Source organism: Lagenorhynchus albirostris, chromosome 15, assembly GCF_949774975.1.
Source record: "Lagenorhynchus albirostris chromosome 15, mLagAlb1.1, whole genome shotgun sequence".
In the NCBI taxonomy this organism is placed as follows: domain Eukaryota; kingdom Metazoa; phylum Chordata; class Mammalia; order Artiodactyla; family Delphinidae; genus Lagenorhynchus; species Lagenorhynchus albirostris.
In genome coordinates, this window is record NC_083109.1 from 18,879,231 (window position 1) to 18,895,801 (window position 16,571).

Sequence of the window (16,571 nt, forward strand, 5' to 3'; positions counted from 1 at the left end):
TGTCAGTACTTCATGCCTTTCTATGGCTGAACAGTAGTCCGTCATAGGGACATACCGTATTGTGTTTATTCATTCACCCATTGATGGCCGTTGAGGTTGCTTCTACTATTTGGCTATTATCATGAGGATGCTCTGAATATTTGTGTGGACATATTTTCACTTCTATTTGGTATATACCTAGGAGTGGAATTACTGGGTCTTATGGTAAGTGTATATATAACTTTCTGAGGAACTGCCAAACTGGTTTCTGAAGTGCAGCAGTGGCTGCACCGTTTCACCTTCCCACCAGCAACGTAAGAGGGCTCTAGATTCCCCCACTTCCTCACGTGTAGTATTATCTGTCACTGTGATTATAGCCATCCTGGTGGGTGTGAATTGGTATCCCATTGTGGTTTAATTTGTATTTCCCTAATGACTAATGATGTTGAGCACTTATTTTAATATGCTTATTGGTCATTTGTATGTCTTCTTTGGAGAAATGTCTATTTAAGTCCTTTACCTATTTTTAAATTGGGTTTTTGTCTTTTTATTATTCAGTTATGAGCGCCTTACCAGATATGTGATTTTCACATATTGTCTCCTGTTCTGTGGCTTGTCTTTTTCACTTTCTTGATGATGGCCTTTAAAGCGCAGAAGTTTTTTAATTTTGATGAAGTCTGACTTATCTGTTTTTTCTTACGGCACTTGCACATTCAGATATTCTGTTTGATGTCTTCAGTGTCTTATCGGAAAATCTGATTGGCTTACTGGAAACGAAACTGTATTACTCTTAGTTTTCCTGATTTGGAATCTAATCAGGTGGTAAAGCACCTGATTTAAAATGTTTGCCGGTAATATATAGATAGAAGAGCTTAGAAATGTTGATACTTGTTGAGCTGGTAAATTACCCGTTTCTGTGCCCTCAGCCTCAGGAAATAATATGATAGAAGAAATACATCCTCTATGCCCAGAGGTCATTTCACTGTCACCTATGAGAGTGGCGCGCGGAAAGCCAGTTCACAGCAGAGGAGGTTAAGTCCGTCGTGGTACATGACTAGGCAGCTGTTGCATATTGTAATTACGAAGCTGACTTAACGACACTGTTGATGATGAAATGTTTAGTGGAAAAAACCAAAACACAAGTGTGTGCCCATTAATGATTAAAAATGTGTATAAAATATCTGGACTAGATGGAAGATTATAGGTGGCTTTCTTAAATTTCATTTTCTGTTGATATATTTTTTTTACTATTAAAAATTAAGTTAAAAAAACATGCCTGGGCTTCCCTGGTGGCGCAGTGGTTGAGAGTCCGCCTGCCGATGCAGGGGACGCGGGTTCGTGCCCCGGTCCGGGAAGATCCTACATGCCGCGGAGCGGCTGGGCCCGTGAGCCATGGCCGCTGAGCCTGCGCGTCCGGAGCCTGTGCTCCGCAACGGGCGAGGACACAGCAGTGAGAGGCCCGCGTACCAAAAAAAAAAAAAGAAAAAAAAAAAAAAACATGCCTGACATTTCACATCAGTGGGGGAAATGGTGACAGGTGGGGGTACACTGGATATCTGTTTATCCTTATCTCACACCAACTATTTTTTTAAGAGTAAGTATTTTTTATCATCATGATCACCAGGACTAGTCTTAAAATCAGAAAAGATAGTTTGCTGTGTTTATTTACTAAGAATTTGAATAGAGGTATTTAATTTTCTTACATTTTTATATCAAATCCAAACACTGATGATAACATGATTCTGGTATTAGAATTACTATTATTTTAGTCATTATCAGCATTGCAATTTGCTAAAAAAAAGGTAATGATGATTGTGGTGGTATGTTAATAGTAGAGATCACAGAAATACTTTTCTCCTGGCATCTCATGAAAGAATTAGTAGTAGTAGTATTTAACATGTAAATAAATCAATCATCCCAGCTTTTGAAATAAATTTGAAATGGAACAAAGATTTAAGGTTTTTTTTTTTTTTTTTTTTAAGGACTAATAAAGGCACTGAAAAAAATAAAAAGTAAGCCCACTACAAGGTCACGGGTAGCGTGCACACCTAAGGTGAGGCTTCTTGTGGGGTTGCTGCCCCAGAGACAGATGTACAGTTCATGGGCCACAAACCGCGTCTGCGGATCCCCTGACCTTCTGACCTCGGGCTTCACCTGAGCAACAGGGGGCTGGGGTGACAGGGTAGCAGGTAGGGACAGCCCGCAGAGCCCCGCTCCTGTGGCATCAGTGCCCCTCCCTGGTGCACGCCCTGCAGTGGGCTTGGCCTCTGGGCCTGGAGCGGGCATCCTGCTCTCACACGTGGGAAGGCTATGAAAAGAAAACCCTTGTGGGCCCAAACATTTAAACAAGAATTACACTAGGATCTTTTGTTCTCGCTATGACATGGTCAGAATTCATTTGGAGGTCCAGAAGAGGGTTTTTTTTGTTGTTGTCATTTTTGAATCTGAGTTATTTTATGCGAGGAAACAGAGGGAAACACAACACAGAAACACATGGCTGAAGTCTGTCCAGTGGTGTTGGGACATCCCCGCGTCATTCCTCAGGGCACTATTTTTGTGAGTGTTTGTGGGGCTTCTGACTCAAAAGTCACATCCGAGGTTGGATGTTGGTTCCTTGGGAAAAGGCCCGGGTGATCGAAGGCAAGCAGTGGAGTGTGCCTGGGAGTCTGGGAAATACACACGCAGCCCGAGAGAGGGATGCTCACCGTTTCTCTTTTCCTCCTCAGGTTTAATAGGGAAAACTTGCTTTCTGCAAACAACTGAAAAAGCCGCCCTTGGAAGCTGTTTCTTTGGGCCTCATGGAGCAGCTGGAACCTGCGCTGTGAGGCCCCCGACAGGACGAACTGTCGCCCACTGACCCCCCAGCGCGGCTGTCACCATGGCCAGCAAGAGGAAGTCCACCACCCCGTGCATGATCCCCGTGAAGACCGTGGTGCTGCAGGACACCGGCGCCGAGGCCCTGCCCGAGGAGCCCGTGCCCGCGGGGCCCCCGCAGGAGCCGCCCCCAGAAGCTCCCTCCGCCAGCGGCGAGGCCACCCAGGGCACCAGCGGTCCAGACAGTGCCGCACTGGCCAACGGGCACCGGAGCACCTTGGACGGCTACACATATGCCTGTAAATGCTGTGACTTCAGATCCCAGGACATAACCCGGTTTGTGGGACACCTGAGCTCAGAGCACACAGACTTTAGCAAAGACCCGAACTTTGTATGCACTGAATGCAGTTTTCTGGCAAAAACTCCCGAGGGGCTTTCTCTGCACAATGCCAAGTGTCACTCGGGGGAAGCCAGCTTTGTGTGGAATGTGGCCAAGCCAGACAATCATGTCGTCGTGGAGCAGAGTGTCCCCGAGAGCACCAGCCCTCCCGATCCATCGGGGGAGCCAAACATGGAAGGGACAGATGGACAGGCGGAAATCATCATCACCAAAACTCCAATCATGAAGATAATGAAAGGCAAAGCCGAAGCCAAAAAAATTCACACGCTCAAGGAGAACGTCCCCAGTCAGCCTGCTGGGGAGGCCTTACCGACCCCTTCAGCCGGGGACACGGAGGTGAAAGAGGGGGACCACGCCTTTGTCAACGGGGCAGCCCCGGTCAGCCAGGCCTCTACCAACTCCGCAAAACCCCCTCACTCGGCCAACGGGCCCCTGCTGGGGACGGTGCCGGTGCTGCCCGCGGGCATCGCCCAGTTCCTCTCCCTGCAGCAGCCGCCCCCGCACGCCCAGCACCACGCCCACCAGCCCCTGCCCACGGCCAAGTCCCTCCCCAAAGTGATGATCCCGCTGAGCAGCATCCCCACGTACAACGCGGCCATGGACTCCAACAGCTTTCTGAAGAACTCCTTCCACAAGTTCCCCTACCCAACCAAAGCCGAGCTCTGCTATTTGACCGTGGTCACCAAGTACCCGGAAGAGCAGCTCAAGATCTGGTTCACTGCCCAGAGGCTGAAGCAAGGTATCAGCTGGTCCCCGGAGGAGATTGAGGACGCCCGGAAGAAGATGTTCAACACGGTCATCCAGTCCGTCCCCCAGCCCACAATCACTGTCCTCAACACCCCGCTGGTTGCCAGTGGCGGCAACGTCCAACATCTCATCCAGCCCACTCTGCCTGGCCACGTGGTGGGCCAGCCAGAGGGCACAGCCGGGGGACTTCTGGTCACTCAGCCACTGATGGCCAATGGGTTGCAGGCACCCAGCTCATCTCTCCCCCTGGCAGTCACATCTGTCCCCAAGCTGCCCGCTGTCGCGCCCATTAACACCGTGTGTTCAAATACAACGTCCGCCGTGAAGGTGGTGAATGCCGCCCAGTCCCTCCTCACGGCGTGTCCCAGCATCACCTCCCAAGCCTTCCTGGATGCCAGCATCTACAAAAACAAGAAATCTCATGAACAGCTGTCAGCTCTGAAAGGGAGCTTCTGTCGGAACCAGTTCCCAGGACAGAGCGAAGTTGAGCATCTGACCAAAGTGACCGGCCTCAGCACCCGTGAGGTGCGGAAGTGGTTCAGTGACCGCAGGTACCACTGCCGAAACCTGAAGGGCTCCAGGGCCGGGCTGGCCGGGGAGCATGGCGCCCTCCTCGTCGACTCTGTGCCCGAGGTGCCCTTCTCCCTGGCGTCCAAGGCCCCGGAGGTGACCTGCCTCCTGACAGCGGCCACCCCAGCTACCCCCCCTTCTGCCAAGCGACAGTCCTGGCACCAGACCCCCGACTTCACACCAACCAAATACAAGGAGCGGGCCCCCGAGCAGCTCAGGGCCCTGGAGAACAGTTTTGCCCAAAACCCCCTTCCTCTCGACGAGGAACTGGACCGCCTGAGGACCGAGACCAAAATGACCCGCAGGGAGATTGATGGCTGGTTTTCAGAGAGACGGAAAAAAGTGAGTGCCGAGGAGGCCAAGAAGGCTGAGGAGGGCGCCTCTCAGGGGGAGGAGGAGGCCGCCGAGGATGAGGGGGAGGAGGGCTCTGCCAGGGACCCGAGGGTCCCAGGGGAAGATGGCTCCCCAGAAACGCCCGGCAGCCACGTGCTGGCAGAACGCAAAGTCAGCCCCATCAAAATCAACCTCAAGAACCTGCGAGTCACGGAGGCCAACGGCAAGGGCGAGCTCCCGGGGCTGGGCGCCTGTGAGCCCGAGGACGACGTGCCCAGCAAGCCAGCGGAGCAGCTGCCAGGCAAGGTGAGCTACAGGAAGACGGCCCAGCAGCGGCACCTGCTGCGGCAGCTCTTCCTGCAGACGCAGTGGCCCAGCAACCAGGACTATGACTCCATCATGGCCCAGACGGGCCTGCCGCGGCCCGAGGTGGTGCGCTGGTTTGGGGACAGCAGGTACGCCCTGAAGAACGGCCAGCTCAAGTGGTACGAAGACTACAGACGGGGCAACTTCCCCCCCGGACTGCTGGTCATCAGCCCCGGCAACCGGGAGCTGCTGCAAGACTATTACGTGACCCACAAGATGCTGTACGAGCAGGACCTGCAGAGCCTCTGCGACAAAACCCAGATGAGCGCCCAGCAGGTCAAGCAGTGGTTTGCCGAGAGGATGGGTGAGGAGACCCGGGCCGTGGCCGACACGGGTGGTGAGGGCCAGGGCCCCAGCGACCCTGCAGCAGTTCACAAAGGGATGGGCGACACCTATTCAGAGGTGTCCGAAAACAGTGAGTCATGGGAACCCGGTGCCCCTGAGGCCAGCTCAGAGCCCGTTGACACGCCGAGTCCCCAGGCTGGACCTCAGCTGGGTAAGGAGCCTGTGGGGCTGTGCCGTCCTCTGTGGGTCTGGGGGGCACCTGTGGCAGGCACCGAATCCAGTGCCGGGGCATCTGCTGTTTCTAAGGCTGTCTGGCAGCAGGACCGTGTTGTCTGGCTGCTTCGGGGGGCACCTGGCAGCAGAATCCATTGGAGCATCATCATATGATAAAGGCTTGACACTTGGTTTTTTTGTTTCGTGTTTGTTAAACCTGCACAGGGGAAGGAGTGTAGTGAACCTCCAAGGGCCCACCCTTTTCTAGTCATTTCTTAGCCAAAGGAGAATAGGTCAGAATGTCATCTGAGCCAGATAGAACCACGACCGCTGGGTAAGAGAGAGAATAGGACTTACGAGGAAATTCAACCCCAGTTGGTGAACAAAAGCAGAGGGAGCCTTTAATTGACCTTAGATACACAAAGTGCTTTTTTTTCTAAATGATGAAAAATCCTGTAATTTGCATTGCAGTTATTCTTCCTGATATAGAGGTAGTGGAAAATCTTCTTCCCTCTTAGACATAACATGGAATCGAATGCTTGAATTTTGTTCCTCATTTTCTCTGGATCAGGACAGTAGTACTTGAAAGAAAGCTTTAGAAGATTATTTTACTGAAGACAGTTTGAAGCCTCAGACAAATCACGTTATTGGGTGTTGATTTTCTTGGGTCTTGATCTCTGAGTTCCTGGCCTCTCCCTTCCCTCCCACCCTCCTCTTGGGTGGCCTTGTCACAGGTTGGCCAGGAGCGAGGTAGCTGAGCTCTTCACAGGAAGCTGTGGAAACCAAGGAAGTATCTGGATTCCCAGATTCCCTGATTTGGGACCTTTAGAAGGTGGTTCCAGGGCCGGCGTTTCTGGACTCGACCTTGTTTCCTCCAAGCCCCTGTGAGTCAGTGAGGTCCCCGCAGGGAGCATCACGGGCACCAGGGAACAGGTGTGGGCTCACAGGGCGGGTTGCCTCAGGCACCTTCTCCAGCACCGGGCCTGCCGACCCCTGGCTTTGGCTCTGCCAGCAGCATGGCAGATTGCTGGGCACTAGGAAAACTAATTTCTTTAGGTTTTTTGTTTTTTTTAATTGAAATTCTACTGAATTAAATTCTTTTTTTTTTAATTTATTTATTTTTATTTTTGTGGTACACGGGCCTCTCACTGTTGTGGCCTCTCCCGTTGCGGAGCACAGACTCCGGACGCGCAGGCTCAGTGGCCATGGCTCACGGGCCCAGCCGCTCTGCGGCATGTGGGATGTTCGGATGTTCCTGGACCGGGGCACGAACCCGTGTCCCCTGCATCGGCAGGCGGACTCTCAACCACTGCGCCACCATGGTAGCCCCCCCCTTTTTTTTTTTTAATTACATTCTTGTAGCTGGAAATAGGGTGGTGGTTACACAACATTGTGAATGTACTTAATGCCACATAATTGTATACTTATTAAAAATGGTTAAAATGGTAGGTTTTATGTGACGTATATTTGACCACAATTAAAAATGCTAACCTGGAGTTGGGAGGAATGGGTTTAAATCCACCGGCTCCCCTCAGCTGGTAGCTCCAACACTAAGCAAGGAGCTGGTGTCCTAGGTGGGACAGAGCAGGAGTGGCCAGGGCGGCTGTGCCATTGTGGCGTCACCCTGTTTTGGCTGAGGGAGGTACCCGAGGGGACAGGGAGGGCCTGTCTGCCTGTCTGTCTGTAGCTGTTTTCTCGTGGCTTCCCGAGCCAGCCTCAATGCCGGGGCCCCACCTGTAAGCATCGATGGTGAGGGCCTCTCCGAACGACCCCCGACAAATGAAGGGAGGGCATCTGTGGGACACATATTTGGAAGTAGACCAACTGCTGCTGTGCGACAGCAGCGTTCCCTGGAGATCCGGGGATGGGGGGAGGGTGGCGCACAGCGAGGGTTCCCGGCCCAGAGAAGTCAGGCTCCCGCCCCGGCTCCATGCCCCGGTTCGGGTGGCCCCTGGGTGGTCCCAGTGCCCCGCCGGGTTTAGCCAGCACCCCGTCCTCAGCCCAAATGCCCTTCCCCACCTTCCCTCGGGCTGGAAGGCAGGGAGGGGCTGGTGGGATTAAGTCCCCAGACGTGGGAGGACGGGCCATCCTGGCGATGCACATAGAGGTGACGGGCCTGTGTTTTCTCCTCAGAAACTGACTGAACCGGAACCGACGGCTGTGAAGGCCTGGCCGGGGCGGCCGCCCTCCACATGGAAGGGCCTGACCCCCCTCTGCTGCCCCGGGCCGCCGCCGTACCCGGCCCGCCATGCTCACACAGGTCTCCACGCGGCCAAGCCTGCCGCCGTCCGCACCCGGCCCGCCACCCCAGCGAGCAGGGAGGAGCGTCTGGCAGTTCTTCCGCCCACAATGTAGGACCTTTCTTTTGCCTTCCAGTGGATAAATAGTTCAGATTTCATATTCATAGACACAGAATCAAGTTTTTAACATATAAATCTGCCTATACACATTTAATAAAACATCAGATTATAAACACTTTCATTACATAGAAACTTTGGTTAGCAAAGCAGTACGTGGTCTTTTATATCATCTCTGGAAATGCCCTGTGTCTGTTCTCTGGAGATCGCTGGGCTGCGTGTTCCCGCACCTTCCATGGTCAGGCCGGGGTTATCACACGCTCAGAACCACACCTGCAACCGCTGGGGCCCCCTTTGCTCTCCTTCGGGAAGGTGGTACCTTTGAAGAGACCTCTGCTCCTTAAGCGGTGACCAGCAACATTGCATAGCAGGTTTGCCTTGCCTTACGGGATGATAGTGCAGAACATGCTGTTACCCGCAGTTCAGAAAACTGACCGGTTATGTGATCAGTGTTTGATGCTTACCACTCTCGAAAGTTGTTACAGTAATTCTGCTTTTTCATGGGAGTTTGAATCATGGACCATAACTCTTCAGTGATCAGATCAACTAAAGAAACATTTGTTGTTAAGCCTAATGTACTGCCCTATGTGCCGCCTTTTTTTTTTTTCAGTCTAGACACATTTAGAGGAAAATTGACAAGCGAAACAGGGATGGGGGATGGGAGTGAAGGCGCACAGCTGCTGGGGCTCTCTCTGCCCTCTATCGACCCTCACCCCAGAGCCGCCTCTGGTTTGGGAAGGCAGGCCCACGCTCGCCTGGTTAGACTGAGAGCTGGCGGGATTCGGGGACTTCTCGGAATTATCGGAGCCAGGGTGGCCCTCAGCACAAAGACCTGCATGTGGGGTTCCCAGCAGAAGACCCAGAGTCCTCCTGGCCCCCGTGCCTGGGGCCTGGTTGGTGTGCTGGACATCGCTGGACAGGTCCTTGTGAGGATGTTTTTAAAGTTCTATATTTATATCCCCAGACTTGGAACCAAGATCTCTGTCTACTTAAGCCTAACCCTCATATCCATTTTTTTAATTGAGAAAAGTCACAGGAAAAGGTGCCTTTGAAACATTGAGAAAGTTGCCTACAAAGCTGTGCTGAACGGTAAATCCCGATCTCCCCGAGACCGGCTGCCCCGAGAGCAGCAGGTGAAGAGGGGGCTGGCAAAGGTGCATCACCTCCCAGAAACCACCCGCTTCCCAGAGCACCAAGGCCTCGGAGACCCCAGAGACAGGGCAGGGGCTTTGGGCAAGAATACTGGGGGGGGCGGTGTTCGGCACGGTCCTTCTCCCCCGTCCCCCCGGGAACTGGGCCGGGCAGGGCATCTCCCAGGTTTGGCTCTGAGCACAGAGACGGGGGTCGCACCTCCTGCCTCCAGGAGAGGCTTTTTTTCGGAAACCAAAAGCCCTTGAACCATTGTTCTTCTAAAGAGTCTCCTCTTGCTTGCCCTGTCCTGTTAGGGACCACCTCTTCTTGGTTTCAAACAGGTGACTTGTGAGGACTTGGCAAGTTTGGCAGCCTGTTTTTGTATCCTTTCCATATTTAGCCCCAAGGCCTCTTTGTGGAATTGCCCAGAATGGCGAGTGATTGCCTTCCTTCAGAGAACAGACACCTAGAACTTTTCCTGTAGTGGTTATGTACATGCAGATTAATTTGTATGTATCCATATACAGCACAGATACTCGTTTGATGCTTTACTTGTGACGCGTCTGCCTGACGCAGCACGTGGGTGTTGGGGAGAGCAGCCCGTGTCGGGGGGTTGCGGGGGAGGCCGGGGCGGTCCCGCGCGAAGCCACATCCGAGTGTCTGTGACGCCACCCTGCCGGCGTCACTCCCAGAGCCCTGCGTGCCCCAGCCGAGGGCCGTGTCTTTACAGCGGAGTTTCTTGGTTATTTTATTTGTATTCATGTCATTTACAACCCAAACAGCGAAACAGAAAACATAAATTACATGGTGGACAAGTTCACGCAGGACGTAGGGCCCCGAGCTCAGCACCAGCTCGTCCTTAAGAAGTGGAAGCGTCACGGTGCTGCCTGCGGGCAGGTTTTGCTCACAGGAGTCAGCCTGCCCGCTAGCCAGGGCGACCCCCCGAACGGCGAGACTGCCCAGGCTGGACAGACCCTCCTCCTTCCTTTACTCTGGGACCCGAGTGACTAAGGAATGAGGTGATGGAGACAGAAATGGTTGGTTCATCGAGCAGGTGCCTAAAGGGACGTCGCAGCAGGTACCCAGGGCCCTGGGGGCAAAACCAGGAACACAGCCAACCGGCTGCAGAGACACGGCCGCAGCAGCCCGGAGCCGGCGCGCGCCAGAGTGCGGTGGGGATGCAGGACGGCCGCAGCCGGCCCCGTGGCCAGGGAGGTCACCACGGTTCGCGCCCCACCCAGGGTTAGACTGTGCTGCTGCCTTCAGGAGAGGGCAGTCTGTGGGCTCTAGAGTTGAGGGAAGTAGGGTGGGGTTAGTCTCTCCCAAAGAAAAAGCTTGTTTCGTAAGGTGACTAATCTTTCCCCTCTTCTCTGTATGCACTTGGACTCATCAGAGATGGTGAACTATGTCAGTGTTTCTTGTTGCCTGTGTCTTGTACATGTTTGGTTTATTGTATTTTTTACATGGGGTTGTAGATGCAGTTTTAGTAGGTGAGCCCAGATCACCATTCTGACAAAGGAAACCTGGGTTTATGGCACAGATGCTCTGCGTACTTCGATTACGTGTATTAATTCTTGACTGTTGACGAGCTTTGTGATTTGGAAGGTGGGCTCTCGTTTTCCTGAGTCGTGGGCTCCTGAAGTGGAAAGCCTGGCTGGAGGACTCGTGGCACCTGGGGTGGGTGGCCCTGTACGACTTGGAGCTCCTTTCGCAGCCAAGTGCCCACCTGCTGTCGGGAAGCAAAGGTGGGAGGTGGGCGAGGGTCGGTGGTACCTGCAGGTCCCGAGTGCGCTCATGGCCCTGGGAGGCCGTTCCACCGGGAAGTCTCAGCATGTTCTCCAGGCCAAGATGTGGGTGCCATGGGTTTTGTCCTGCTCAGTCCGTGGTCCCATGGCAGGGCCTGTGACACCCCCTCTCCCCCATGTGCCAGGCTGCCTTCCACAGAGGCTCAGTGTCGCCCTTTTGGGGCACCTCCTCACCCACAGCTCCCTGCCTGTGCCGCCCTGCCTTGGGCCCGGTTGCCTCTTGTTTTCCTGTCCTCTTCTCGGACCAGAATCCTCGGGTTGGAGCGGCTCTGTCTATTCAAACATCGCAGCCCAAGTGGATAAAGGCACTTTGCAGGGGAGGAGAACCAGCCAAGAAGAAAATCTTAAACAAACCAAACCTGGAGTTTGGGCTTTTCCTAAAGTTTCTTCCCCCTTTTTCCTTGCTCAGACTTTACCTGGGGCAGGTTATTGGTTTGACTTACCTTTTGTATTATGTCTAGATTGTCCTGTATCCCATTGATTGGCAAGGCTCAGTTATGTGCTGGAGAAGAAAAGTCCTCTAGACACGTAAAGGTCGGCGTGGCCAGCCGTTCCAGGCAGAAGCCGGCAGCCTGCCCAGGTCAGGAGAGTAACGGGGCTCCATCCTCCCCACTCCCACTGGAGGCCCCTCTCCAGCTCTCCTGAACCGGCTTCCTTCGCTCCCTTTCTTGGGAGCACAGGCCCTCCCAGCCTTCCTGCCCGGGACTGGGGGGCCATCTCCGTGTGACTGGGGGAGCACCTGCCCTCACAGAAGCTCCAACACCCGAAAAAGTGGGGAGTGTGGAGCCCACGCCCTCTCCTGAACGGGCCCCTCCCGGAGCAAGGCTTCAGTCTGTTTTGTCTCCTGTGGTCCATTCACAGTAGCCGAGCCGAGCAACGCTGGGGCTGGGGCGGCTGCAGGCAACCTCTCAACGAAGGGTTGGATGCTGACTTGGGCCGAGTGAGTGGAGGGTGGAGGTGGGATCACAGAGCCGCTGGGCGGCCCAGCACTAGGTCTAGATGGAACCCACAGACCTCGGTTGGAATTCGTTTCTGCTGCAATCTGTGTGTGTTCCCAGTGCTGTCGCGCTGGGGAGGGGGGCGAGGGCTGACGTCAGCTCCCCCTGGTTGGCCCAGAGCCCGAGTGGGAGGAGGAGCAGACGGAACCCCGCCGGGGGACGGGAGGCACGCTCTTTGGCTCTTCAACCCTGAAGAACCGTGACTTGCCTGTCAGTCTGGCCTCTCCTTTGCTTGGAGCCCCAGCCCTGCAGCCAGACTGGAGACCGACAGCCTGGACCCCGCGGGAACCAACCATCCTACCTGAGCAGGGGTGGGGACCCAGAGTGTGGGGTGAGCAGGCGCCGCTGACCCTGTGGACAGGGGCGGGGCCAGCACCTGTTGCCTCGCGTTGTTAAAATCCTGTCTTGTGGTTTGTGGGACCGTGAGGATTCGCAGAGAACGCGTAGTTCCTGCTTTGCTGTCTTAGGCCCCAGGCTTTCACAGCCCTCAGGCTGCTCGGGCCAGAGCCCCACGGGGTGGAGCGGGCTGTCTCCCCTCCGGCTGCGGGAGTCTCTCCTGCTGTCCACTCGGGGCAGGTGGCAAGCGGCGACCTGAGAGGAGTCTGCGTGCTTACCTGCCGTGAGCGCCCTTTCCTGAATTCAGGAGCCAGGCTCTGCCGCGTGTGTGTTGATGAGTAGCTTTTCTCGGCTAATGCTTTATGACATCTGTTCCTTCCCTTGATGAGTGGTTTGAAGGCCCCCGATGTGACTGGAGTCGGAGGTGGAATGTCTCGGGTGGAGGCCGTCTGGAGTCGTGGAGCGCAGAAGGCTGCAGGCCCGTGGTCTTTCTCAGGAGTCAGCCGCAGAGCAGGCACCGGGAGAGGGGTGCCTGCTAATCCTGTAATTTGTGTTCAGAGAGAGACTGTCATTCATCCCTGGCTCCGGCCCGGCCCGCTGCCCTGTCCCGCGGTTTGCTGCAGACGTGGCCCGGAGAGCCAGCGCCACCCTCAGCGGATGCAGCCTGGTCGGCAGGCCACTGGGTGATGCGCGCGGGGAGGGGTGCTTGCCCCCGGGCAGCGGGTTCCCACCCTGCCCCCCAGCACCCCGCCTTGTTCAGTGCGTCGGGAGGGCCAGACTGTGCCATCGTTGTTGTTGAAAAGAGACCTCGTCCTCCCCCAACCCCGCCCCCCTGACGTGGTTGACTGAAAGGGTACTGAGCGGCGCCGCCTTTGTGCAAGTCGGGAAGAGGTTGCCAGAGGCCTGCAGGTTCCTGGTTTTCTGCCACCCACTTCCGGTCTGGTGTTCAGCTCAGACCCTTTGTTCCCTGAGGGCGAGGGTATCTGTGGAAGGGAGGCTGGAGAAGGCAGGGGCAGCTGGCTTGTGGTGCGCTTCCCGTCTCCCGGAGACGCCGAAGAAGCCATCGTCTTGGTGCTAAGAGGCCACTGCCCGGCTTCTGTTTGTCCAGAGGGCCTCTCCTCCTGCAGTGGCTGCATGTGAGAGACCAAACCGAGAGAGAGGCACAGGCACACTTTGGCTGTCACCGGGCCTGGGTGGAGGGGGCTCTTCGCCCTAGGGACATGTTTTTAACAGAAAGATGGAACTTGCCTTTGGACCGGGGCTGTGCCGGGGCGGGAGGAGTGCGCTGCCCTCTCCGGGCTGAGTCTCCAGGCCTCACAAGGTCCCCTGTGGGGATGCTGCTATTTCTAAGATGCAAATTGCACATTTCCTAGATTTTGTATCTGTGGATTTGGATAAGGGAGGGGAACAGGGACAAACTGCTTGTACAATTTGAAATGGGCCGAAATGGTACTGAAAATCTTTCGATTGCTCCTAAATAAAAACGTAAACGCATTTCTCATCTGCTGACTATTTTGTGGGGGAATCAAAGAAAGCTGAGAACGCTTCTATCTCCTGATTTACCCTGGGGGCAAGACCCACAACGTGGAGGGGTGAGTGGGGCAGTTTCCCTCAGGCGCTCCAGGGAAGTTCCAGCTCGCCCGTCTCGCACGCGCGGGGTCACTGGAGTGCCTCCTGGGGGAATGAAGTGCAGTGTGGCAGAATTTATGCTAGACAAAGGGAAACTGAGTCAGACCTGGAGCAATCAGCCATCTGGGAGGAGGGTACTGATAAGCTTGTCATTGGCTAAGGAGAGGGTGGCTATGTCTAAGGACCCTGGGGTCTTGAAGGAGTAGGATTAAAGGCCAACTTCTAATGTTCAAAGCAATTGAATCTTGTTGGGGTGACGCTCAGGGCCTGTGCCAACGGGGAAAGGGGCCCCTGACGAAGCCCCTGGGCGGGGACACACCAGGCCCTGTTCCTGACCTGGCCCTCTGGAGGCCAGCTTAAGTCTTGGGGAAGCAGCTTTTTGCTGAACCTAACAAGCAAGTCTTCGGGAGCTAGACCAACTGAGTGTGGAACCCTGAAGCCAGTCAGCTGACCCCGTGGTGGCTGCAGACACAGGCAGCAGCTCACAGAGGACCTAACCATGGACGACAGAGTGGGCAGCAGTGGCAGCCAGGGGTCACTGTGGGTGTCCTTGGGCCAGCTGCAGTGGCCTCCAGCAGGGAACAGAACCCCAGACTGACTCTGGAAGACCCACTGAGGACTCTCAGGCTGAGACAGGACTTGATCAGTTCAACTGAAATGGCCAGGAGGACGACTGCGTTCTGTTCCGTGAGCTTGTTTGGTGGGGTGACCTGGTACTACTTAGCGTTGTTTTCTCGCCCAACAGAACTGAGGTGGTGAGAGATGAGCTCAAGCTGGAAGGCCAGTGAGTATCTAGCCCTAGGCGCAGCCGTGGGTGATGACGTTCAGGTGTGTGTGTGGGGAGGCCCTGCCCTCAGCGCTCAGGACCACAGGCCCTTGTCAAGGGCTGTGACGAGGCCAGAAACCGCTCCTCTCTCCTCCCTGCAGGGCAGCCGTGGAGCGGGGCTTCCTGACCTGAGCCCTCTGGTCAGGCTGCAGAAAGCCCCTGTCCTTGTAGGTGGTGCTGTGTGTGCGTGTGGTGAGGCAGGCCACTCCCCACCGTGGGCCAGGAGGTCCCATCCCAAGTGAGGGTCTCTCCCCACCCCCCCCGCTGGGCCTCCTGGGTCATTCAACCATTGTCAGGTCTGGAGGAATTCGAGGTGACACTGATCTGTGCATTTGCTCCAATTTGCTGTCCTGCTTTCCACTAGGAAGAAGGATCAAGACATTTGCAGTGAAAGGCAAAGGCAGTCACCTGGCTATCGTAGGAGAGCCCGGAGGAGGCGTGTCTCAGGTCAGTGAGGCTGCCTGAGACAGCAGAGCCAGTAAAGGAGGGATGTCCTGGGAAAATGAAAGTGGTCTACATCCACAGCCAGGGAAGCCACATGACGGCACAGATGGCTTCTTACCCAACGGCCAGCACAGAACCTCTTCGTCACTGGTTAGAAAAGCTTTCTTCTCCTGCCCATAAGACTCTGGGAAAACACGGGTCAGGAAAGCCTAGGTTAATTCCCACCTGCCACCTTCTTGTCCGAGGGAAAAGACCACCTTCCTCTGAGTCAGACCATGAAGCTCCAGGAAGAAAGCCAAGGGGCCAGCAAGAACCCAAGCAGGGGCGCTCCGGCTGATCGAGTTCAGAGATGACAGGAAACACTTTAAACTGCGATCCCAGTTCTCCTGGTGGATGGTACTCAGAGGGGGTCTACAATGGACCAGGACTGGCCCCAGATCTGAGAACTTGGGGAATGTACGTCTTGGTCTGATTTGTCATACAGAAAAGGGATGCTCTGAACTGACAACTAAATCCACCTTGGGCTTGTCTTCAAAAAAATCTTCGTCTCTCCAAGGCCAGTGACCCTGCTTGGGTACCTACCTGCATTATCACACCAGGGTGGCGTGCCAATGACCATTCTAACAACCAACCAACTGATTATACCTACCTGCGTCTCTTCAATGACAGATCTTCTCAGGCTTCCTGGGCTGGCTTACTATGCCTGTCCCCACCCATCCATCAGGCAGGCAGCTCTTTTCTCTGTACAGCATTATTTTCGATCCACAGCAGCACAGACCATTACAAAAATAGCCACAGGAAGGGAAGGGCCCATTAAACCATGTTCTAGGCACAGAGATTTTGTCTGCAAGCTACAGAGGCAACCAGAGTGGCACCCAGAAATGTACATTTGAATGCTTTTTTTTTTTTTTTTAAGGCGAGGTTTCTGCGGAACTGGCAAGGGGACTCTGGTTGCTTCCGGTTCACCCTGAAAGCTGGCTGCCTGTGGAAACCTGGGCTTGCTCACAGGCAGGCTGCACTCCATGCTGCCACACCCTCGGTGGAAGAGCTGGACGAGGGCGTGGCCTCACACCTCCCGGTAGCCCAGAGGGAAGATCTGCTGGACCTGGGAGGTGAACAGAAACTCCTCACCTGCTTCTACCGCAGGATAACCACCAGGCAAGCATCCCTAGGTGACAAGTCTCCCGACAGCAGCAGGCTTTGCCGAGCCTCCAGAAGAACAAGTTAGAGGGTAAAAGGCGTGAGGGTAATTTATCTGACAGTTAGTTAGCTCTTAAGAGGGCAACAGAGCTGCGAACGGCCAGCCCTGTGCCCAGGGGCGGGCAGTGGGTTTGCGTG

General features: G+C 54.9%; 1 protein-coding gene across 13 annotated transcripts in view; it reads left to right on the top strand.

Annotated features, from left to right (window-relative positions):
• Positions 1-13,828, top strand: part of ZHX3 (zinc fingers and homeoboxes 3) — a 147,581-nt gene extending 133,753 nt beyond the window's left edge. For 10 of the 13 annotated variants that reach the window (XR_009535840.1, XR_009535843.1, XR_009535847.1 and 7 more), the window contains 2 exons: positions 2,706-6,591; positions 7,841-13,828. Coding sequence is in view for 2 of the 13 variants with exons in the window: in XM_060125189.1 (XP_059981172.1) it covers positions 2,858-5,705; positions 7,841-7,851 (2,859 nt within the window). In the remaining 11 variants the exon portion in view is untranslated. Of the gene's footprint in view, positions 1-2,015; positions 2,033-2,705; positions 6,592-7,840 lie in introns of those variants that run through there. The other 3 variants (XR_009535845.1, XM_060125189.1, XM_060125190.1) reach the window with 3 other exon arrangements.
• Positions 13,829-16,571: the final 2,743 nt, after the last annotated feature.